At 41.5% G+C, this 23794-nt stretch overlaps 1 protein-coding gene and 1 long non-coding RNA gene across 2 annotated transcripts in view; one reads left to right on the top strand and one right to left on the bottom strand.

The window, feature by feature from the left end:
* The window catches only part of LOC127045541 (uncharacterized), a 146919-nt gene that overhangs the window by 53878 nt on the left and 69247 nt on the right, over positions 1 to 23794 (bottom strand). The gene's annotated exons all lie outside the window — the stretch shown is intronic.
* The window catches only part of ADTRP (androgen dependent TFPI regulating protein), a 47860-nt gene that overhangs the window by 2418 nt on the left and 21648 nt on the right, over positions 1 to 23794 (top strand). Inside the window, exons 2-3 of the mRNA XM_050941663.1 lie at positions 7980 to 8114; positions 9607 to 9708. Of these exons, the coding sequence (XP_050797620.1) occupies positions 7980 to 8114; positions 9607 to 9708 (237 nt within the window). The remainder of the gene's footprint in view (positions 1 to 7979; positions 8115 to 9606; positions 9709 to 23794) is intronic.

Here is a 23794-nt window from a genome sequence, read left to right as displayed (position 1 = left end):
AGGAGCTAATGCTTGAGCTCGCTACCCCTTTTGAGGTAGAGCAGTTGCTTCATGACTCAGGCCACGTCTACATCTAAAATTTTGCAGCGCTGGTTGTTACAGCTGTATTAGTACAGCTGTACAGGGCCAGCGCTGCAGAGTGGCCACACTTACAGCAACCAGCGCTGCAAGTGGTGTTAGATGTGGCCACACTGCAGCGCTGTTGGGCGGCTTCAAGGGCTTTCGGGGAACGCGAGAGCAAACCGGGAAAGGAGACCAGCTTCGCCGCGGTTTGCTCTCACGTTCCCCGAACCACCCTGCAAACCGCAGGGAAGAAGACCTGCTTGCTCGGGGTTCGGGGAACGCGAGAGCAAACCGGGGAAGGAGACCAGCTTCGCCGCGGTTTGCTCTCGCGTTCCCCGAACCACCCTGCAAACCGCAGGGAAGAAGACCTGCTTGCTCGGGGTTCGGGGAACGCGAGAGCAAACCGGGGAAGGAGACAAGCTTCGCCGCGGTTTGCTCTCGCGTTCTCCGAACCACCCTGCAAACCGCAGGGAAGAAGACCTGCTTGCTCGGGGTTCGGGGAACGCGAGAGCAAGCCGGGGAAGGAGACCAGCTTCGCTGCGGTTTGCTCTCGCGTTCCCCGAACCACCCTGCAAACCGCAGGGAAGAAGACCTGCTTGCTCGGGGTTCGGGGAACGCGAGAGCAAGCCGGGGAAGGAGACCAGCTTGATTACCAGAGGCTTCCTCAGGTATGCTGGGATACATGCTTATTCCACGGAGGTCAAGAAAAGCGCTGGTAAGTGTCTATACTTGATTACCAGCGCTGGATCACCAGCGCTGGATCCTCTACACCCGAGACAAAACAGGAGTACGGCCAGCGCTGCAAACAGGGAGTTGCAGCGCTGGTGGTGCCCTGCAGATGTGTACACCTCCTAAGTTGCAGCGCTGTAACTCCCTCACCAGCGCTGCAACTTTCTGATGTAGACAAGCCCTCAGTTGCTTCATGTCCCATACTGAGGTGGCCTAACCTTACAATCAGAAAGACCACAACAGAGTTCCCCTTTAGGGAACAAAGGGCCTCCCTGTGTCCCTTAGGATGTAGCTCCAAATGTGTTGTGGAGATTTTTCCAAAATACACCACAAAGAGTCAACATGCATAGCCATGTATACATTACAGTTGTGTGGTTGAGCCCCTGAAAATGATGCACACATTGCAATTTCCTTTTGGCAGTCGAACCTGCCACTTGGTCTTTCTCTAATTCTGTTTGTTTTCATGTCAATACATAGATCACTCCTTGTTTTCACATCATTGTCAATTAGATCAAAGATAAGATCCCAGCTTCCTCTACTTGGCTACTTCCCCTAGTCTCTCCCTCGAGTCTATCTTTCACACTACCAAGTGCTCCTGTGTCATGCAGAGGAGAAGCCCACATATGCAACCACTTCACTGGGTGGAAACAGGCTGCAGCCAACACCGTGGGGCTGGCTGGGCCATGGTCAAAGGGCAGGAGAACATGGGGAGCAGAAAAACAGCACTTTAAAATTTCCTGCTCAGATGAGGCCTGCTTTGAGTATGTGCACCAGCAAATAATAACGAGGAGACTGTTCAAAATTGTGAAGCCTTTGGAAACAGAACTGTGATGCTTCAGGGGATACTGGATGTGTCTCTTAGAAGTAAAGCTAGCTGAAAAATTTTAGCTGAAAAATTTCAGACCAAACAGTTTTCTGTCAGAAAATGCTGATTTGATGGAACCAAAACATTGTGAGGGAACGTGTTGATTCCTCTGGAAGTTTAGACTGAACCCAAGCAGGCAGGCAGACAGGCCAGTGGGCCAACCTGGTTTCCTGCCTGTGTCCTACCTCCTCTTCCCACAGTCAGCCTGCCAGCAGGTTAGTTCACCAGGCTGCCTGGGATCACTAGTAGTCCATCTGGTGGGGTTTTGAGGCTCCAGGTTGCCCAGGTTCCTAGTTGCCAGCTTGGAAAGATATCACCTTTCCTTTCAGGCCTTCCAAAGTGGATTTTTTTTTTTGAAAATTTCCATTCCAATCTCTGACTTTTTGTTCTGATTTAGAATGAAAAAAATTTTAGAAATGCAAAGTTGCCCATGCCATAGAAATTCCAGGCCCTGCACAGCTCTGCTTGGAAGCACACACTTGCTTTCATGTATACTCCTCTTTTAGCAATTTCTCCACATTCGCACCTGCTGTGTGAGCCTCCCAAGAGCCAGACTCCAGCTCTCATATGCCACTTCAACTCCACCTACCCCACTTTCATTATTTGTTGCAATCAGAGCCTCCAAAATGAGATAATGTAGGGTGGTGTTGCACAAGAGAAAAATAAAAGTGCTAGGAGTGTTAAGTATCAAAGGTTTTCATTGGTCAGTTCCTGAAAAGACAGAAGGGACTATCGGACAGATAAGAACAGTTTTACATCTATTTTGCATAACATGAAACATGCTTATATTGTAAGATCTCTGGGGCAGAGATTGTTTTTTACTTCTGTGTTTGTACAGTGCCTAGCTAGCACAATGGATCCTGGTCCATGACTAGGGTTCTTTTGTTGCTACATCGATACAAATAATAATGCAGCATCCAGAATAAGTTATTACCCCAAATCTTTCCATCTATCACATAAAATGGTTTATTGTATATACACAAGTAGAATAGTGCATAAAGAACATCCTCGGACATCTGAAAACAGACATTTGCATCCACACTCCCTCTCCAAATTTTGTTCATTACACTTGAATCTCTCATTATTAAAATGGTTTTGATTGTACTAAAGGTACTGTTTCCTATTTGTTTTCAAATAGATCCAATATTTATTGCACATAATTTTCTATAATTTTATTGTGTGAATATATATGAATGTAGTAAAATTTGATTTCCACATCTAGCAGCCCACATGGAATATCAGATTTATACCCCATTAAACAAAATGCTGTGGGCTGTGTTTATGACTACCAATTTGGGAATTAGATACATTCACGTAACCGGATGCTGTCTTTGAAAATGAATCACGGGAATAAATAAATGGAAATACTTGCTTTGATCAAATTAGATGAGATTTGAGTTTTGCCACTGATGCCTCTTAGTTCAACTGATCTGTCTGGCCAAATTAAATAGGCACAGTTAATAAAACATGTCGTGTCTATCTGTAAGCATTTCTAAAGCTCTTATCACTGTGGCACTAAAAATGGTTTATAGGAAACAGAGAGGTTTGTCCTGAAGGGCCAGTCAATTCCCCATCCTTTTCTGCGGGTTAATCATTGGCTTCTCCCTTTCAGAATGTTTCTGTTCTTATTTCTCTTCCTGTTCTGGAGGGAAAACTTTGGGGAATCCTTTTGAACTACATCTGGCAGATTTATATACTGAGAGCAGCTGCAGTTGCAAGTGCCAACATTGCTGCTTGGAAAGTCATAGGGACACCTGAAATAATTTCATCCTTTTGTATATTTTCTATTATACTTACATAATTGCAAAATGTGGATTCATGTCCAAGTATGAATTTTCTTGAGTTTGTGAGAGTTCTGATCTGGTGTTCAAGTCCCTCTGTGTTCGATTGTGCTGTGATATATTATGGGAGCACTTGTCTTGACTCCATAATTACGGCTGTGTTCAGTTTTCCATTTTTAAAGTGGGGTTTAAATTCTCTTGTTACACCTGAAAACATAGGCTGAGTATAAGCCAAATGAAACCAATTAACAGCAGGAACCTATGGAGGCACACAGCAGCAGAGCGCCTTTCAGTGTTTACAGCAGGAGTAGGCAACCTATGGCACGTGTGCCGAAGGTGGCACGCAAGCTCATTTTCAGTGGCACTCACTGCCAAGGTCCTGGCCACCGGTCCGGGGGCTCTGCATTTTAATTTAATTTTAAATGAAGCTTCTTAAACATTTTTAAAACCTTGTTTACTTTACATACAACAATAGTTAAGTTATATATTATGGATTTATAGAAAGAGACCTTCTACAAATGTTAAAATGTATTACTGGCATGCAAAACCTTAAATTGGAGTGAATAAATGAAGACTCGGCACACTACTTCTGAAAGGTTGCCGACTCTTGGTTTACAGGATATCTGGGGATATGTCTACACTGCAACTAAAAACCCATGGCTTGCCCAGGCCAGCTGATGGGGGCTTACAGGGCTTGGGCTAAGGGGCTGTTTAACTGCAATGTAAACATTTGGGCTCAGGCTGAAGTTTGGGCTTTAGGATCCTGTGAGGTGGTAGGCTCCCAGAGTTCAGGTTGCAGCCTGAGCCCAAATGTCTACATTGCAGTTAAACAGCCCCTTAGCCCAAGCCCTATGAGCCCCCGTCAGCTGGCACAGGCCAGCCACCAGTGTTTAGTTGCAGTGTAGACATACCCTGTGGTACCAGGGCTTCACTCTTGCATTCTTCTAAAAGTATGTCTATGCTTCCAGCTGGAGGCATAATTTCCAGCTTGAGATATACCTGTGCTATCTATGATCAATCTAGAGCACTAAAAATAGAAGTGTAGCCACAGCAGCGTGAGTGGCGGCATAGGCTAGCCGTCCCAAGTACATACCTAATCTCTTGGCCTGGATCATAGACGGAGTGGCTAGCCCTTCCACTGCTCATTTCATTGAGGCTACACTTCTATTTTTAGTGTACTCGTTTGACCAGAGCTAGCACAGGTATCTCTCCTCGAGCCAGAAATTTTGCCCCAGGTTCAAAATGTAGATGTACCCTTAAGGGGTGAAATTCACCCTGTGCACTAATTAGTCCCACTTACACTCTCCAAGTAAGGCTTAAGAGGACTGAAGTGTTCATAAGCCTCAGGCAGGCCTTCTGCACAGAAGTGAGTTTCACCTAAAGTGAGTCGTAGTACCACAATTCCTTTCCTGACACAATAGTTAACTTTCCAAAGTCTATAGTCGCTCTTGCAACTTGTAATTTGAGTGTGCACACTAATTGTTAGCACTTCTCTATTTCTGTTAAACCATGTCTGATATGGAATGTTATTTCAGTTAGGTGGTTAATTTACTTAAACTGTTAATTTCCTAATTTTTTACCCTTTTTTTTTTCAAGTATAGTTATAGCAATGTTGGGCTAAGATGTCCTTTCAGTTATACCAATGGCAATCCACTGAATTCAGTGCAGTTACTTTGGATTTCTATTACTGTAGATGAGGGTAGAATATTGGGTTTCTTAAAGGTATGCTCCTGAGATTAAATTCCAGGATTTTTTTTTTTTAAATAGGGGCCTATGGATACAGGTGTGTGAGCGTGCAAGTGCTCACACACAGCTACCTAAGTAAAGAAAAATGAATGGAAAGTTTTCAGTCTGGAAGATACTATTGACCTATTCTGTAAGCTACAGAAAGAATGCTAGACTGAGAACTTAGATGCTTTGGGACCATCTGTTTCTTTTCCATCCAAATGTTTGTTTTAATTGATTTTAAGGGGGGAAATGAAGTTTATTTCTGGCTCATGATTAATGTAGGGCTCACCATAAAAGCAATAATCAGACCCTTGTACTCTGGGAACTATGCCTCTCTCAAATAGGGAAAGCCTATGAGATGCTTTATTAACGATTAGTTACCATGCATCACCAGATTTTCACTGTTATCATGTCACACAGGTCATTTCATTGCCATTTGTCATGCTGTTTAAAGCATAGGGAGAAAGTATTGAACTGAACATTGTAGCTTGCTCTACAGCCTGCAGTAATTATAGCCAATGGCATACAAGAAAAACAGCAATTCTTAAGCACCCATCTCCCATGAGTGTGCCTCAAGGAATGGGGCCCCAGGGACTGATCCGGCAAAGCACTTAAACATGTGCTTAACTTTAAGTATATGAGGAGTCCCGCTGAAGTTGAGCATGTGCTTAAGCGCTTTGCTGCTTTGGGTCCAGCACCTTGCAAGATCAAGCCCTTAGAGTCCAAAAGTCTACCCACAGTTAGAGAGGCCAGTCTTGGTAAGGAAGATCTCAAAGTCAATGGTGAAAGACACACACATATATTTAAAGGGCTGTTTTTGTGTCACAAACTGGAATGAGCTTGAACTGTAAGTATTTGTGGTTCTGGCAGGGTTATTTTTAATGACAGTTGCATTATTCAGTCCATAAGCCTCCTGTCCAATTTGGGAGGAAGAATGGCGTTGGGGGTGAGCCACAGCACTATTTTTCAAGTGACCTGCATTCAACTCCCACCTCTGCCTCATATTTCCTGTGAAACCCTGGGAAAGTCACTTAGCCTTTCTGGGCTTCAGTTTCCCTATCTTTTGTTTAAAGCTAATTACCTACCTCCTAGAGGTTTTGTGAGCCTTAAGTCATTAATATTTAAATATACCTTGTCGCCCTAAGGGGAACTACACTATGACAGCACAAAGTATTGTGTTTTGAAATTTATTTTTTTTTGGTGAGCAGAGGGAGCCCATCCTGCTTCCCATCCTCTATTCTGCATCTAAAACTTTCTGATCAAGTGCTGTGCCAGTGCTGTCCCCTCCCAAGCCCAACCTCTCCAGGATCCTGAAGAAGTAATCAGTCCAGCCTTAGATATCACACAAACTCAAAATAAAAATCTGAATCAGGGTGAGATCATGGCAAAAGAGACGTCATTCGGAATGCTTAATAGTATCTTTCCATCTCAGCAGTGCCAGCATTTGCAATAGACTGAGTTTCCCAGCATAAGAATGAGAGAATCTAGCTTTAAAAATACCACCAGTAATCAAGAAAATTGAGCTCAGGTTCAAAGTTGAGCATAGATTAGCAGTCAAAGAGCAGCAAGTTCTTAATAGGCTTTATCTTTACTTCTTCCCACATTTAGTGCATTACAGTCCATTGTGTAGCACTAGCAGAGGTGGTTGAAGAATGAGAAACATCGTTTTCAAATACAATTATTTGATGATCAGTGGAAGAGAATACAGATAATACATTATTTGCATAATATCATCAGACCATCTATGAAGTTAGCTAACTAAAAAAGAGCCAGAATTAATTGGTTACATTATTTCCAAAAAACATAATTCAACCAGCGCTCTCAATTCTAGTGCAATGACGTCTTATTTCCAGTTACCAAGGCCCAGGTCCTCAAAGGTATTGAGGTGGCTAACTCCTGCCTAAAGTATTTTTGAGGATCTGAATGTGAAATCCTGCTCTTGCATCAGGACCCAGTACAGGACAAATCTTTTTCTAGTGGCTTCTCTGTCTAACACAGCCCTTTTAGGGTGTTTTGTATTGGGTAATTGGTACAGTATGGGCATGAGCTCTAACGCATCACCACCAGCCAGAAGGCACCATCTTGGCAGGGCCAGCTCCAGGTTTTCTGCCGCCCCAACCACTGGGGAAAAAAAAAAAGCCAATCGGCGGCACTTGGCCGGCAGCTCAGTCGCGCCACTCCATTCGCGGTGGGTCCTTCACTCCCTCTCTTCCTCTTCGGCGGCAGTTTGGCAGCAGCTCAAAGAGGAAGAGAGGGAGTGGGGGACCCGCCCCCGAGTTCCCGCCAAAGACCTGGATGTGCTGCCCCAGTAGGGGACGGAGTGCCACCCCTTTGAATTCACTGCCCCAAGCACCTGCTTCCTTAGCTGGTGCCTGGAGCCAGCCCTGCATCTTGGCTAACCTGTGAGAACACTTATAGTGTTTGCTTTGTTGGAAACATTAGAACTCTGAATAGCCACAGATTTGTCCCCTCCCGTTACTATTTTGTTGCCTTGAGGTTAACAATTAACATATTAATTGCAAAAAGACCTATCTTACAACACATCCTGCCACTTCCAGTCTGAATAAAGCTCACTCTTCACACCACACTGTTCTGCTAGCTCCATTAAGAGAGGTACTGTTAAAGTAATCTCCTGAACTACTTTATTTAATCACTTTCAGTTAATAAGGAAAACTGAGCCAAAAGCTATTTCCCTGGTGCTGACTTGTAGTTCACCAACAAAACAGCTCCCTAAAGAGCAAGTATTGAGTTCATGCAGGAACATGCTAATCAAAGGTGGATGAAGATTCCCTCATTATCTGTAATTAATTTAGGTTTTGCAGGCTGTTTTCTATGGGATCTCCTTCCTGGCTGATGTGTTGAGACTAATTAAGAAACTACCAAGTGTTAAGTACATAATTTCCTGCAGAGACCTTCTCTTCAGTGTCCTGGCTTTCCCTGTGTCCACGGTAAGTAACCAATGTCCATAATAATAATCATATATACACATGTACCAAATAGATACAGCTATTACTAGGGAGCTTCATTTTGTCTTTTGAAAACAGAACAAATCCATTTATATGAGAAAACAGTGCTTAAATCTAGCCCCAGATATGAGGCTAGCTAGTGGTTTAATGTTGAACTTGTTGCTCTGACATGGTGGTCTACAAGCCCCCCTTCCCCTGCCCCCTACAACCCAGCCATAGGCAGACAGACATCCACCAAAATCAAAAGGGCAGAAAGAAGACATTCTGCTACCCTTATACATACAGAGCCACTGGAATTATCTACTGAAGTAGTTTCACCGGAAGGGCAACATGTGCCGTAAGAGTCTAGTAGGGTCCTTAAAAGGCGATAAATCCTCGTATTGTCTTCCCTGACTGCAAAATGAGTTTAAACAAACACAGAAGAGAAACAGAGTTAAATGATATTACTTAGAATAATCTACAACAGATTCATTTTGGACTGTCTGCTCACATGTAGACAATTATGTTCGCCACATGTTTCTGCATATAATGGGCCAGAGACTGAAATAACTTTGTCAGTACAACTCAGTATGAAAGGGGCTTGCAGAAGCTGGCCTCAGGAGAGCTGAAACTCATCTTTAACTGTGTCCACAAGCATTTCAGCCAGGTGAAACAAGAGAGGCAATTCTTGCAACTGAGACTAAGCCATCTCAGGTACTAGTGATTCTTTGCAAACCAGTTTCCTGTAACACTGCTGTCACATCTCCCATGCATGCTTCTGGGTATGTAACAGAAAAGGGTTGAACACCAGGATGTATTCGTCTGTAACCTGCATGCACTATATTTAGTATTGACAATCCTCCCCACCTCTCATGCCCTCAGTTTCCATAATACGGACAACTTGTGCTCAAACGTAAAACCAGGCCAAGAAAGTACAAATAAGCTTTTGGATATCAGTAGCTGATACTGGGATTCATTTCTTACACTTAAATCCTCCCACTGTAAATCCTCCCTTATTCGATCAGATGGACCTAAGATACAGCCTACTCCTGTACCTACAGCTTAGGAATGAAGCTTACAGACCTTATCGGCATGCCAAGATTTAGACAATCAGTCTTGCCACTATCTGCTTTTACTTTGTTATTGAGCAGAACAAATCCTTTGGCATGACAGCCAAGGCCTTGGAACCTTGGACCATCCAAGATCCCACTGGAAAAATAAGAAAGGTTCAAGGATAGTCATGTGTTCCCTGGAAATGTCAGTGTCAGCAGTTTATACAGTAGAGGAGGGGGTTTCTCATAGATATATGCCCCAGAATACTGAGAAGGCAAGGTGAGACTGACACGGCTTTAACAACAGCAGAGCACTGCATCTTGCACTAACTTCCCTTCTTTACTTTGTCATTTGTGTGATACATCGGTTGTTTTTATCTCGCAAGCTCACATTTTTCCTACAGACTGCTTTGCCTTTTACAACAAAAATTCTTTTGTTGCAGTTTGTGTTTATGTCCTTTTGGGTATTGTATACGTACAACCGAGAACTGGTTTACCCCAAGAGCCTGGATGGGATCATTCCAATGTGGTTAAATCATGCTATGGTGAGTAAAAAGCCGGACTAGCGCCTAGAACACACAGACTTTTGCAATGAATGTTCCACTGTTGCATTATTTATCTTTCCAAAAGGGTTTCACAACTCCCCCCCCCCCCGCTGTCTATTTAAAGCACACATTGAGCTGTATGTAATGAACGGATGTATGCACTATAATTGCCCAAAGAAGCCTTTTAGCATACAGGCAATGTTAGTGAATCATGGCACGTCAAGCCTCTTAAAATCGATGAAAAGATGTGTAATCATAAAAAGAAAACCTTCTATGTTACTGCAGTTCAAAAAAGAAATTGTCTCCGTAAACAGAATGTTATGAAATACAAAATGGTTAGGAATACAGCTGAGCACTGGGTAATTTTTAAAAGAGGTGAAAGAATCAAAGAAAATCTGACAGCTCAACAGCTCATAAGCTAATGTGTGCACAGCACTGAATAGCTGAATTGAAATGATTGTTTACAGATTTCTATAAATATCTTCCAGATCTCTCCTTCAATTGCCATAGCTGTTTTTATGATGTGTTGAATAATCACATACTTCTCATCAGTCAAGTGTAAGGATGCTGACAGTAACATGGAAACTGTGGGTGGTTATAAGGTCATGGCAGCCTCTTGGGGTTAAGGGAGGCAGGAAAGGGAGAGGTTCAGTGCTAGACTGAATCAGAGAAGCCAAAAAGTATGAAATAATCATGCAGACGTCCCAGCTTTGTTTCTCTCAAGATTCCAGTTTTTTAAGATTTTTCCAACTCAATAACTTTGCAACACACTGTAATTCCTGATGCCTTTCAAGCTAAATGGAACTTCCCAGATATTTCTGACTGAGAACGTTTGTTAGATTTTTTATAAACACCCACTTTATAAATGTATATTTACAAATACTTATGCTTGTGCAGCATGAACATATATATATATATATGTATACATACACACACACCACTTTCCCATTAGTGATATCCATGTGATAAACTGACTGATAAATGGCAGCCATGATGCACTTTTGACCCTATCACCTGCTCTTTGCCTACTAATCCAGCTTCACTGGGACTACTTCTACATTCCAAACCTCTGAACAGATGCAAACAACCACTATTTTTTAAAACCTGTTAGTCACAGAAAATTATTCCTTTTCTTCTCAAAATTACTTTGGTCTCAGGTTCAGGATTCTGGACCAGCAATAGGGCTAGTTTAGTATCTAGTTCAGTGCTAGATTTTAGATTTCTTTTTTTTTTTTTTTTTTTAATCTCAGTGCATCGCTGGGAATTTGCCCTTCCCAATATGGCAACTTTTTGTAATGGCCTAGGCAGATTGAGAGAGGCTGGAGCTTCCAAGTGTGACATTATTACAGATGGAAAAACTGTTTGCAGAAGTCTCTAAAATGTATTTGTTATAATTTCTCTCTCCTTCCCAGGCCTGTATAGATGGACAAACAGTACTAAGGGATCCTAACTTTACAATTGGAGGGGTACAAAAAAATAGTGAGTGAAATGTTTTCAAGCTCTCTGAGAAATCTATATTCCCCTCCTTTTGTAAATGTTCAGCATATACAGAATACTTGACAATTTGATGTGGTATCAATTTTTTATTGATATGATGTGGGGATGATCTGCATAACTCAGATCTGCATAACCAAATGAGATGACTTGCATCACCCTCTGCAAATAGCATGCTGGGAAACCTGTTTACAGCATCCCAGACTCAGTTTAAAAATGATCACATCCTGTAAGTGTAGATGGAATGGAACTGCAATTTAACTTGCATTCCCAAATCATGCCACATTCAGGGGCGTGTTTAGATTCCACCTACATTACAAGATAGAACCATGTTTTCACTTTGTCAAGGCAGAACTGCACTGACTCTGGTTGCTGAGTCTGCAATAAATGTCATCTTCTAATTCATCTATGACAAGCTTCCTCCTGCTCCTCATTTAAGGAGTTCCTGAAAACACATGTATTTTGGGAAGCACTCCAGCTACTGCACAATGATCAACCAATCTCTCGGTGACGGACTGCAAACCAGCTGCCTGTAATGAAATATAATAGGCCATGTTCACCTTACAGCACTATATAAATGACTAACACTACTAGCAGTTCTGCCAGCTTGTGGGAGGTGTACGAGGGAAGTTTCCTTCCAGTAATTGTAGAATCCAAGATGTCTGCCAGAAGTGAATTCAGAACTCTGAAAAGATCATTGGGACTGATGGGGCAGGGGGAGAGCCCATGTGAGCATTCTAAAAGCTACCATCATGTAAATAAGGCTTTTAATGCTTCAGAAATAGCCAAATGCATTTCTTCCTTTTGATTCAAGATGTCCACTGTAAATACCATGGGGATTTGAGGAGCTGCCAGATATTTAAAGGGACAGCATATTAAATGTCAATTGTCAGGGAAAAGATTTGCTGGGGGGTTCCCCCCCCACCCCATGAACTCTGCTATATTTCACTGCTCTGAGGTTAGCAAAAGTTCATATTGTGGCTATGGGGGGGAAAGCTGTTAGTTTTGTTAGGTGTCTGTGTGTTTTGAATATATCAGTTATATATAAGGGATATATCATTTACAGCCCTAGTGTTTTTAAATCTGTAGAAGAGTCTCAGAGGCCCAGATCCACAAAGGAATAGGGAAGAGATAGGTGCCTAGGCATGAGATCCACAAAAGACAGAACTCTAGGCAGGGAGCTGCTTAAACAAGGCAATCAATATTTCCTCTAATTTTTTCCATCCTTGTGCAGAATAAATTGTGAGGTGTACCAAGGTATACATGGATGTGCGCCACCAGTAAAAGCAAAAAACCTAGATATATATATATATATATATATATATATATATATATATATATATTTAAAGTCCAGATAGAAAACCAGTCAGGACAGGTGAGGCATTTTAGAACTCACTATTTGAGGAATTAAATTTAAGTGTAAGAGAAATAAAAATTATTAAATGCATATGAAATGACCAGTCAATAACACACTTTGAAAGAATTAAATTACAGAGAATATGTGTGCATTGCAGGAAGTACCAAGAAGTAACAACAACAACAACACAAGTATGTGCTGGGAGGTGAGTGTGACACAGAAACAGTGTGTGTGTGACACACTGTGTGTGTGATACAATGTATGTGCGTGCGTGACGCACTGTGACAGAGACAGTGTGTGTGTGACAGTGTGACATAGAGAATGTGTGTGACAGAGATTCTGTGTGTGTGTGTGAGAGAGTGTGTCACAAAGACTGTGTGTGTGAGTGACACACACACACACAGAGACAGCGTGTGTGCTGGCTGCTGAGAAAGTTTCTGAAAGACACCCTGCACCAGGGGCGGCTCCAGGCCCCAACACGCAAAGCGTGTGCTTGGGGCGGCAAGCCGCAGTGGGCACTCTGCCAGTCGCCGCTAGGGCAGCAGGCAGGGTGCCTTCGGCGGCTTGCCTGCGGGAGGTCAGCTGGTCCCACGGCTTCTGGACCTCCCGCAGGCACAGCTGCGAGAGGTCCGCCGAAGCTGTGTGACCAGTGGACCTCCTGCAAGCAAGCCACCGAATACAGGCTGCCTGCCGTGCTTGGGGCGGCGAAATGTCTAGAGCCGCCCTTGCCCTGAGCTGTCTCTTTAAGACACTCACTGGAAGCTCTCCTGCTCTGTCCTGAGCCCTGTTGTCTCCCCTCCCCTGCTCTGTGGAGATGGGGTATATGGGCAGGTGGAGAGAGGAGAGAGAGAGATACTGACTGAGTGAGCTGGCTGCTCAGGAAATCTCAGAAACAGTGCACTGTCTGGTTAAGAAAGGCACTCAGCCACCCACCCTACCCCTCAGCAGCTCCAAATCCTGAGCCAGGCTGTGTCCTCTCTGCCCTGTGGAAATCGGGTATAGGGCTGCAGGGGGAAGGGGATGCCCTGACATCAGCACCCTCTTCACTCCCCACCCCTCACTTCACAGCCAGCAGGATGGTCCCGAGAGCAGCTGCAGGATGGAGCAACGTCATGGGAGGGGTACCTGAATACATGCTGCCGGCTATGCATGCTCTCCTAATCAGCTGGGCAGTGCTTGAATCTCTCCTGCGCAGCTGCTCAAGCATGCAGCTTACAGAGACACAGATTAGGCAATGGAAGCTGACAACAAGAGAAATGTAAAGTAAGCCGTGCCCCTCTCTCCGAGTTAGACGCCTAAATCCAGGCTGCAGAGAGGCACTTAGTTCTGCTTGTGATCTACAACCAGGAACCTCTTTACTGGAGTCAGGTGGCCTAGGTGCCTAAGTCATTTCTTGTGAAAAATGCATTTGCTGCTTGCCTTCTTCCAGCCAATATGGTTGGAGAAGAAGGAGGTCGTGCTCATCTTATAACGTTTAGCCCAGTTATTACAGCACTCACCTGGGCTGTGGAAAATGCAGGTTCAATTCCCCCTCTGGCAGAGAGGGAGACAGGATTTGAAGAGGGAATCTCCCACCTCTCAGGAGAGGGTTGTAATCACTGAGCTGTGGGATATTCTGATGTGGGGCTCCCTCAGACTCTCCTGCTGAAGCTGTTCCATTGTGGATTACAATTTACTACAGAGTCATTGGAGCACAGAGAATTGCCTGGTATTTCAGGCACCAGAGATGGGAGACTGAGGGTCCATTCCTCTCTGCTCTAACAACTCTTTTAGGTATTTATAGCAGGGGACTAGACCCTCAGAATTTAGTCACGTAAAACTGGGATTTAGGGATCTAACTTACAGTGTGGATCTGGGCCAGAGATCTCCCTAACTATGTGAAGCATTATGTTATGTAACTAAACAGTTTGTCAAGGTCATACAAGAAACAGGCACAAATGCTCTGGGAACGCAAAACTTCTTGAGCTGGCAACCAAGCTTTCTCTCTTCCTTGTGACAATCAACCAACCAACCCTGTATCTTTTTCCTGATGCTGGTACATCAAGGGGTTTTCTCTTTGCATAACTAGTCTAAGTGGGGGCTTTTGCTGCTTGTCACATGAATTTAGTCTCTGGGTGGAACAAGCTCATGCTGAATAGTTACTAAATGAGAAAAGGAGCCTGTGGGAAGATGTCTCTCTCTCTCCTGTTTGTAGCAATATGAGCAATGCATACTGGGAATGTTGAGACTTTGCTCTGACATTCAAATGGCTGGTTACAACTAGCAATGTATCAAGAGTATTATGTTTTAGTCATGGTTTTGCAATGGCCCAAGTGGAAAATTTTCATTCTGAAAAAGGAAGAATGGTTGGAAATCAAATTCTGTTATGAGGATTTAGGGAGGCAGTGAGGTCCACTGGAGAAGGTGCTACATTACAAGCCAGGAGATCGGGGTTCTAGTCTTGACTCATGTTGAGTCTTATACAATTCATTTAACCTCTCTGCTTCCTCAGTTTTTCCATGTGTAAAATGGGGGTAATTATGCTTGCCCATCTTTATAAAGAACTTTGAGATCTATGGATGAAAAACCACTAAATACATCCTAAGTACTATTATTTTATCTGAACCAAAGATTTTAGGTGGAGAGTGACTCAGATAAAAGCCATTTTGGTCCATTCTCTCATTGTTCATTTCGTTCCCGATGTTCTGTTTTTAAGCTGTATCTGGCTGCTTCCCAAAAAGCCACTACCTGACACATACAGTTTGAATTGAATCATGTGAAAATATTATTCATTTTAATGGCAGTTGAGAAGAACACTGGATTTTTAATGGGTTGACAGGATTGACAGTAAAACAAAAAGGAGAATTGTGGGTCATTAGTTTGTAGCAGAAGAAAGAAAACATGCAACTGTTCATTCAGTTGCATTCTCAACAACCATAAGCATATGTTTTTCTTCATTTTAAAATAGTTTTTTTTCTTTTGGTCTGCAAAACATTATCCTTTTCCATTTGATTGCATGTGTTACTTTCTTAGACTATAGGCAAGTTTTGGGTTAATATTATACTTGCCTAAATTATTAGTATTTATTTGTATTATGGTAACTCTTACAAGCCTCGACAAAGATCAGGACCCCATCGTGCTAGGCATTTTACAGACACACAGTAAGAGACAGTCTATGCCCTGAAGGGCTTACAATCAGTTAAGACAAAGCAGTGGTGGGAGAGAGTAGAGGGCACAGTGGAGAAGTGACCTGCCCATGGTCACACAGCACATTAATGGTAGAACTAGCAATCGAACCATGTCTCTGAGTGTCCTGTCTATCAGATCAAACTGCCTCAATGCCTGACAGCTGAGGAGTATTTGGGCATACTGAGGGTAATGCAGAAAGCAAGGGGGAAGAACACGGGAGCACAAAAGGCCTCACTTAAGTGAGCCATTATTGCTTTGCCAGCATTACGAACATAGATAGCAAGAAGGATTCATAATGCCCGGGAGGCTTCCCATGTTTCTTCTCATCTAAGGGCTTGTTTTCAAACAAATGTTATACCTCTTGCTTTAACTATACGGGTATAGTGAAAGCAGTACCACCCCATCCTAGTGTGGGTGCAGTTATTCTAGCATAAGGGTGATTTATACGGTATAGATTATGCCTATATGGGAAGAAGAGCTCTGCAATTCTGGTATAAGGCACCTTTACACTCTGGATGTTGTACTGGTATAACTTTAAAAGTAAAATATCACACCCCTACCCAACAGTTACAAAACTGGTGCAAAGTCTGTGTGTAGTCAGGATCTTAGTTTGGTGCACTCCATTCAGGACTGCTATTTTTCAAAAGAATATATTTACTCATAGGATATGCACCTTGGCATTTTCAGCCACATCTCTGACCATCTCATCTGATTTCTCCTGCACTTGTATTAAACATTTAATAGCTCTTTTAAATAGGCAAAGAGATAAACATTTTGATTTGCTTGAATTTCCAGCTATCCTGGTTTTAAACCCTCCGGCAGCTATGGACGTTTATAGACTCCCCCTTATATTCATTTGTTAGCAGAAAAGAAGAATGTCAGTGTGAGGGTTATGGTGCATTAAACTAACTGCCACACACGCTTGGATGCTAAGATGCTTGTTTTTCCCCAGTGCTGTATGTAGTTTTCAGATGTTTCCGTTTTTATTGACATAACCCCATTTACTCAGAGACAAAGTCTTTATTTCATTGATGAATGTTAAGGCATTGAATCCTCCTTGACTTCTGTTATTCGAGAATGCACAAGTGTTAGCTTCCTAACCCATCCCCCTGGCTGGACAGCTGGAGACAAAATTCCACGTTGGAAGATTGTATCATTTCAGTCTCGTGTCAGCTTCAAACTGCAATATGAACTTTACCCACGTACTTGTGTATTTAGTTTCAGAGCAAAATATTATTACAATTTTGGCACCAGAACTCCCTCACACTGTATCATAATAAGCATTCAAATACTCAATAAGGTCCACATTTTCAAAGAAAGGCACATGTGTGCACTATTGCTATAAATTCACTCAAACATCTAACCTGACATTTGCATGCACAACTGCGAAGATGCATGCATTCATGTGCAAGTAAATTACACGCATGCGTTTCTGACAATGTGGGACTCACATAGCCCCCTCCACTTTTTCATAGTGAGCACCATTCGACCTGGAAAGGGAAGAAATAAATTTGTTTTCTGACATATTAAAAGTTTGATTAAATTTGACAACTGATAAGAGTAAACTTGAGCAATAGCTCCCCAATTGTATTCATTCCTGGCTATGATAGCAGAACTTTTTGTATCTCACAGAGTACAATATATATGAAAATGTAGAAAAACATCCAAAATATTTAATATATTTCAATTGGTATTCTATTGTTTAACAGTGCAATTAAAACTGTGATTAATCACAATTCTTTTTTTTGAGTTAATCGCATGAGTTAACTGCGATTAATCGACAGCCCTAATATTAATATTAATAATTCTGAGAGAAAATCTGTTTAACAAAACCTTTTAACCAAGGCATTTTACTATTTAAAAAATATAAAACAATAAAATGAACTATGCAGTTTCATACTAATAAAAGAAGAGATTGGAAAGTAAGGACAGATTACAGAGCAGAACAGCAACAGTGAAATTTGAGGGAAGACAAAACCATAGCAGAGTGAATCAAATGAGGAAGCTTGTGCCACCAAGGGGCCAAGAAGAGAGAAAGAGAGCAGTGATGGGCAAAAGCACTGGGAATAGTAAAACTACACAACAATGGTGGTGGTTAGGGGACTGTTTGGTGCCATCACACAAGGATATTAAGAGGTAAACCTCTTTCTGAAAGCCACACATACATTGGTAAAATCCTTCAGACCTTGGCACTTTGCCTGAATATGGATTGAGTAAAAACTAGGTAAATACCTCAGAATTTGGCCTATGAATATTAGCCTTTGGGCAACTATCTTGTGTCCCCCAATCCATCATTGAAATTGAGGTTCACCCTTTGTTTTCAGTAACATTACTGATGAAGGAGACACAAATGTAAGTATCTACAAGTGATACAGAGCTGTTAAGCAGACAATCTGTTCTTAGGATTTGATTGGAAAGAAGAGAAATCAGGGAAGGATTTTCAAAAAACACTTACCATTGGCCTAATTCTACTCCCATTGAAGTCAAGTTAGGCCAATGCTAAGTGCTTATGAAAATCCCACCTTAAGGCTTGGTCTACACTTCAAAGTTAGGTTTCCGTAGATACACTGGTCAGATGTATGAAAAATCACACCCCTAATTGATGTAGCTATGCTGACATAACCATCAGTGTAGACACAGCTATGTGAATGGAAGAATGCTTTTGTCAACATTTCTACTGTTCCTAGGAGAGGTGGTGTTCCTACCACAGTTGTCAACTTTCACGTGGTAAATAAGCACCTTGACTTTCACAATAAGCCAAAAATCAAACTAATCCTATTTCAAAACAAGGCCAAAACAAGCCCATCCCTAAGAACCCCAACACACCATGTGACTAGATCCCCCCAGCATGCAGTCTGGGACTGTGGTGGGCCCGCTGTGCACCCCTGACTCTCTCCCCCCATTACCCCTGCTTGCCTCCCACTCCTGCTTGCTGGGAGCCAATAAAAAAAAAACAACAGAGGCAACAAGCTACAACAAGCAACAAGCTACAAGCCAAACAAGCAACAAGCTACAAGACAAAAACTAGCCAACAAGCAACTCACAAGCCAATTAAGTCAAAAACTAGCTGAATTTCTGTGATTTTTTTGTGGGTTTGGCATGTCTGGTTCCTACACTGATGGAAAAACCCCTTCTGTCTGCAGAAACTATCTCCCCACTTTGAGGGGTAAGCTGGCATAGCTATAGCAACCTAGCTATGCTGATATAGTCTCCATAGTGCAGCCACACTCAGTTCTCCAATATTCATGGAAAGCAAACATACAGGATGAGTAAATATGATTAAATGGAAATTCACTTTGGAAAACAAATATCCATAGACAGCTATTCCACTCTTTGCTCTAATCTGGGGCACTGATCAAGCAGGATAACAAAACACATGCTTAACATTGAACATATGTGAAATCCCAGTGATTTCAATTGGGCTGCTCATGTGCTTGAGCACATGCTTAAGTAGTTTGTTGGACTGAGGCCTGAGTTCCCATCCACCAGTATTCAGTTTGCTCTATAAACCTGTATTTTCAAAAACAAAAAACTAATTAACTAATAATAATAATAAAAGAAGAAGGAAATATCAGATAAAAATATTTGAAATTACATAATATATTTAGAAAGTAGACTCACTGCAAGTTCTTAATTCTTTGTGCAAAATAGATGATTTGCCCTTGTTCAGTTCATGCATAATAAATACATCCCATGGAGTGACAAAGAATACAGAGGGGAAAAGACAAAATCATCATTTCTTGTTTTAACAGAATGTGAAAATGTCACATTATGTTCTGGAGACCAGTCAGTATGTCAATATTTCAGATGACGTTTGAGTCATACTCAAGAGAAAATTTCCTGGCATTATTAATTGAACAATAATAATAATAATAATAATTAATAACTGATAAAAGATTTTGGAGAACATAATATTTTATCATCTTTATAACCTGAGCTGTATTTCCAAACACCTGACCATCTGATAAAACAGCTGCGAGAGCTTCATGAATGCTAGAGCTTTCATTTTTCCATTTGCCATTCTGCAAAAAATGCAAAAGCGTTAGTTTTCCCACTTAAAATTTTGCCATCCTAGCTGAAGAGTTAACAAGCTTTTCTCAACACACAGAGGTATTAATTAAAATATACATTAAATTAAATTAAAACAAAACAAAACAAAAAAAGTTTCCTGGAAAGGGATGAATAAGCTCATTCATTCATTCAGTTCATTGACAGAGAGATTAGAACACATCACTATTGTTTTAGACTGTGATTTTTAACCCAGAATGAAATTTTCTCTCCCTCTGTGGTGATTATTTTTGTCAGTTTTCCTGTTTGCAAGTAAAACTGAGAAACTGTTAATTGAAACACAGAATGAGTCATTGCTTCAACCCATTTTTGCCAACATCCTGATTTGTGCCAACCCAAGCCTAATTATTACATTTCCTTTTAAATCAAGAAGCATAACAGTATATATTTTTAAGTTTGCTTCCAAACAAAGATTGCACTTATTTAAATAAATGTCAGATTAACAACACAGTTTGGTTAAAATTTGGTTTATAATTGTCTTTAATGAATCGTGGTGTTTGGTGACTAAAGACTAATATTAAAAATAGCTAGAATGAGAGCATACTTTTTCCCCATGAAAATGAAAAGCCTTTAAAGACCTTACAACTAGTATTAGCAACCATGGTATATGGGCCATCACTAATGTTCATCACTAAAGTCAGCTTTTTATCAACCATCCAAGGGAATTCATTTGGAAAGCTAATTGAATGTCATTGGCAAGGGCACATTTTGCAATAGGTGGCCAATCATGCATTCCTTTGGTATTTGCTGTATAAACATGAATCACAGTGAACCCATTTACTCTTGTGAATGTTCTCCATTATTCCATATGAATTCCATTGTAAATTACTACTAAAGGAGAAAACAAACTGTAGATAGGGTTCATAAAATGTGTGAAAACACCAGCATGCTTTATGATACCAGGATGGTGATGAAAGGCACTGTTTCCTTCTCTCTGTTTTTTTTTCATTTAGAATTAATTTGTTGCATTTCATGTGTATCATAGGGATGTGCACATGTGTTCACTATGGCAAGGACATGTGCAGTGTGCATTCAAGCTCTGGAATGAGAAAGACTAGAAAATGAAAATGTACACACACCCATCCACTCACTCAGAGTGAGAAGCCAATATAAAAGAAGCCATTTGTACACTAATAAGTTTCACCAGAGAACATTCCCATAACAAACACAAGGATCTCTCTTTATCTGCCTATGATTAAGGTGATCCTGTTTTCAAAATTAAAAAAACTGGAAGTCTTTTGTGGCAAAGTGTTTTTAGGGTCATGAATTATTCACACAGAACACAGAGTATGCTTTTTAATAAAAAGTGTTGGTGTCACTGCTGCCAGCTTCTGACTCAACATGTTTTTCAGAGTGAAGGATTATTTTCCCCTCCATAACTTGGGGCTCTGCATGAGTTTATCATGAGCCGTTCAACAACTGTTAACTTTCATTCTGAGCAAAATAACACCAAACAAACAAAATCAGCTTTGATAAGTATCTGCTGTAAATTCATTTGATTTTCTCTTGACTTCAAACATTGCTCTTCCCATAGAATGGCTAGGCCTAATAAATACGGAATACATTTTCCTCAGTGCAGCAATATGGCTTGAACAAATAATTTGATGTTATTGAAAAAAATAAATGTTTCCACTGATGAAATGGAAAGCTAGGACATTGTGTGGCCCCAAAGGAATTTCCTGGGACGCTGGGTGTTATGTGAAAAATTGGGACATATGGCCATGTTGCCTGCAAAGGGCAAGCATGAAGTGAAGACCTGAAACAAAGTAATAAGGAATAAATAATAGTTTACCATCATTGCCTTACTCTTTGGGCAATATTTTGTTTTGAGACAAACTATTGACCTGGTACCTTCCCATTGGTTAACACAGGGTTACATGACAGTGACAAATTCAAATAGGAGTTGTAACTCTAATTCTGTAACACAGCTAAGAATCTCTGTACCAGGTCACTGAGACATGTGAACTTATTCCACACTTAATGCAGCATTTGGGTGACAGTCCGCTGCTTTCTAGGCTAATTAGCCACATCAGGGAATATAAAAGTGGGGAAATAAAGTAGACAAAGACATCAAAATCAAATATGTAATAAACACGTTGGAGCACCCTAACATACCTAGCACATTTCTGAGTAAAAGACATAATTATAGGGACTGTGAGGAAATAAATTTGTACAAACTGAAGACCTTTTTCTACTTAAATGTATCCAAAAATCACTTGAACTTATACAGCTGGACCTCTGCTATTGACTGAGGGGGATTGTAGGACTCTAGAGTGTGAAACAAAACAGAGAAGTCTCAGCAGCACTGTCAGGGAGATGAACTAGAACAATCAAATAAACCTTTGTTATCTCTAGCTTGTAGAATACAATAACTGAAACTGAATGATATTTGGCAACAAGACACACGGGGCTGAATAATGGTTTCTGAGGCCTCGTGTGACGGGGTGTGTGAAAGGGATGCCAAGAACCACTTTTCTACTAAGTGCTCTCTTGCAGCATGCAGCCATAATGTGTCACACTCTTTTAGATGTAGAATGTATCTCTCTCTCCAAAACATCTGCGAATAAAACTTACATATCATACCACGCCATCATGTCCTCTGTATGGGTCTGATCCAAAATCCACTGATGTGAATGTAAAGATTCCCCATGACTTCAATTGACTTTGGTCAGACCTTAAATGCAACATACTATATGACAGAAAAATTCATGTATTGTGTTTGCTGCTGCAGTTTTTCACACAGTCTATCCATAAATCCTTAGTTATTAGGAGCCCAGTTGAGCAAGTCTTGCTGTGGTTGCCTGCTGTTGTGCATTGAACAACTGTTTTCACTGAGCTGTTGACAGTAACACTTAGGGCTTTTTCCTGAGCAGTTACAGTTAATTTAGAGCCGGAGCATCTCCTTTCATGTTGAAAACCAGAGAAGCAGACTTTCTATGCGGAAATCCCCACAAGAAATTCCTCCCTGAGACTGACCCAAGTTGACCCTGAATGAGGGAAGGGGAAAAAAATGCCTCAAAACTTGGAGGACCTCAAGACCCTTTGTGAGAGGCCAGTGACATTCAAGTGGAGACCCTCTACCCCAGCAGCAATTCTAGCCCACTGCACTCCCCAACTCCCTTGAGCATGCTCTGAAGAATTTGCAGTCTGCTTCCAGCAGCTCCTCATGGTAACTCACAAAACAGTTAATACAATCTGGGGTTGTATCAGCTTCTCTGGTTAATTTCTGAGGGACAGGATGAACTAAGATATGTCTCTTCCAAAACTCTGCCCTCAGCCCTACCACTCCTTCCCCAGTCTGCCCCAACTCCATCCTATACACAGGGCCTGGTTGTGGAGACAGTGCCACTCAGGTGCACAAACTCCCTTTCTGTACAGACAAATGGAGATCCACAGGTAGATCCGAAGGGGTATTTATGATCTGAAAGGGCTTTAGAACAAACACAGCAAGGTGCACAAGTGGTTCAAAGATCCCTTCCAATTTTCATGAATCTGCATTTGTCAATGCTGAATATCACCTGCTCTCATGCTGCCCATTCACTGAGCTTTGTTAGGTCTCTGAAAATCCTCAGTCTTTTCTAATAATTAGTAACCTAACTACACCTTGTGTACTCTGCAAATGTTGTCACCTCAACATCCATACCACTTTCCAGATCACTGATAAATATATTTAACCATCACCAGTCTGGGAATGCAACTTTGGGACACTGTTTGCAGTACTGGAAATTGATTCTTTACGTCTGTTCTTAACATTTTTTCTCTTTGTAGCTTTCTAATCATAACAATACTTCACCTTTCATCCCATAACATTTTCCCCAAATTGGTTTTTATTTAAAGGTGAGTTTAAGGTATTTGTTCCCACTCTCCAATGACTCAGAAATGACTAGAGAGATTTTCACCACATTTACATAAAGGAAAAAAAAATCACCTCTGGGATTAAATTAAGCATGGAAAGTCTTTCAGAAAATGCCAAGGGGTTTTTCCTTTCCATCGCTAGGG

The sequence above is a fragment of the Gopherus flavomarginatus genome, chromosome 2, assembly GCF_025201925.1.
Source record: "Gopherus flavomarginatus isolate rGopFla2 chromosome 2, rGopFla2.mat.asm, whole genome shotgun sequence".
In the NCBI taxonomy this organism is placed as follows: domain Eukaryota; kingdom Metazoa; phylum Chordata; order Testudines; family Testudinidae; genus Gopherus; species Gopherus flavomarginatus.
This window is presented reverse-complemented; position numbering and strand designations above follow the sequence as displayed.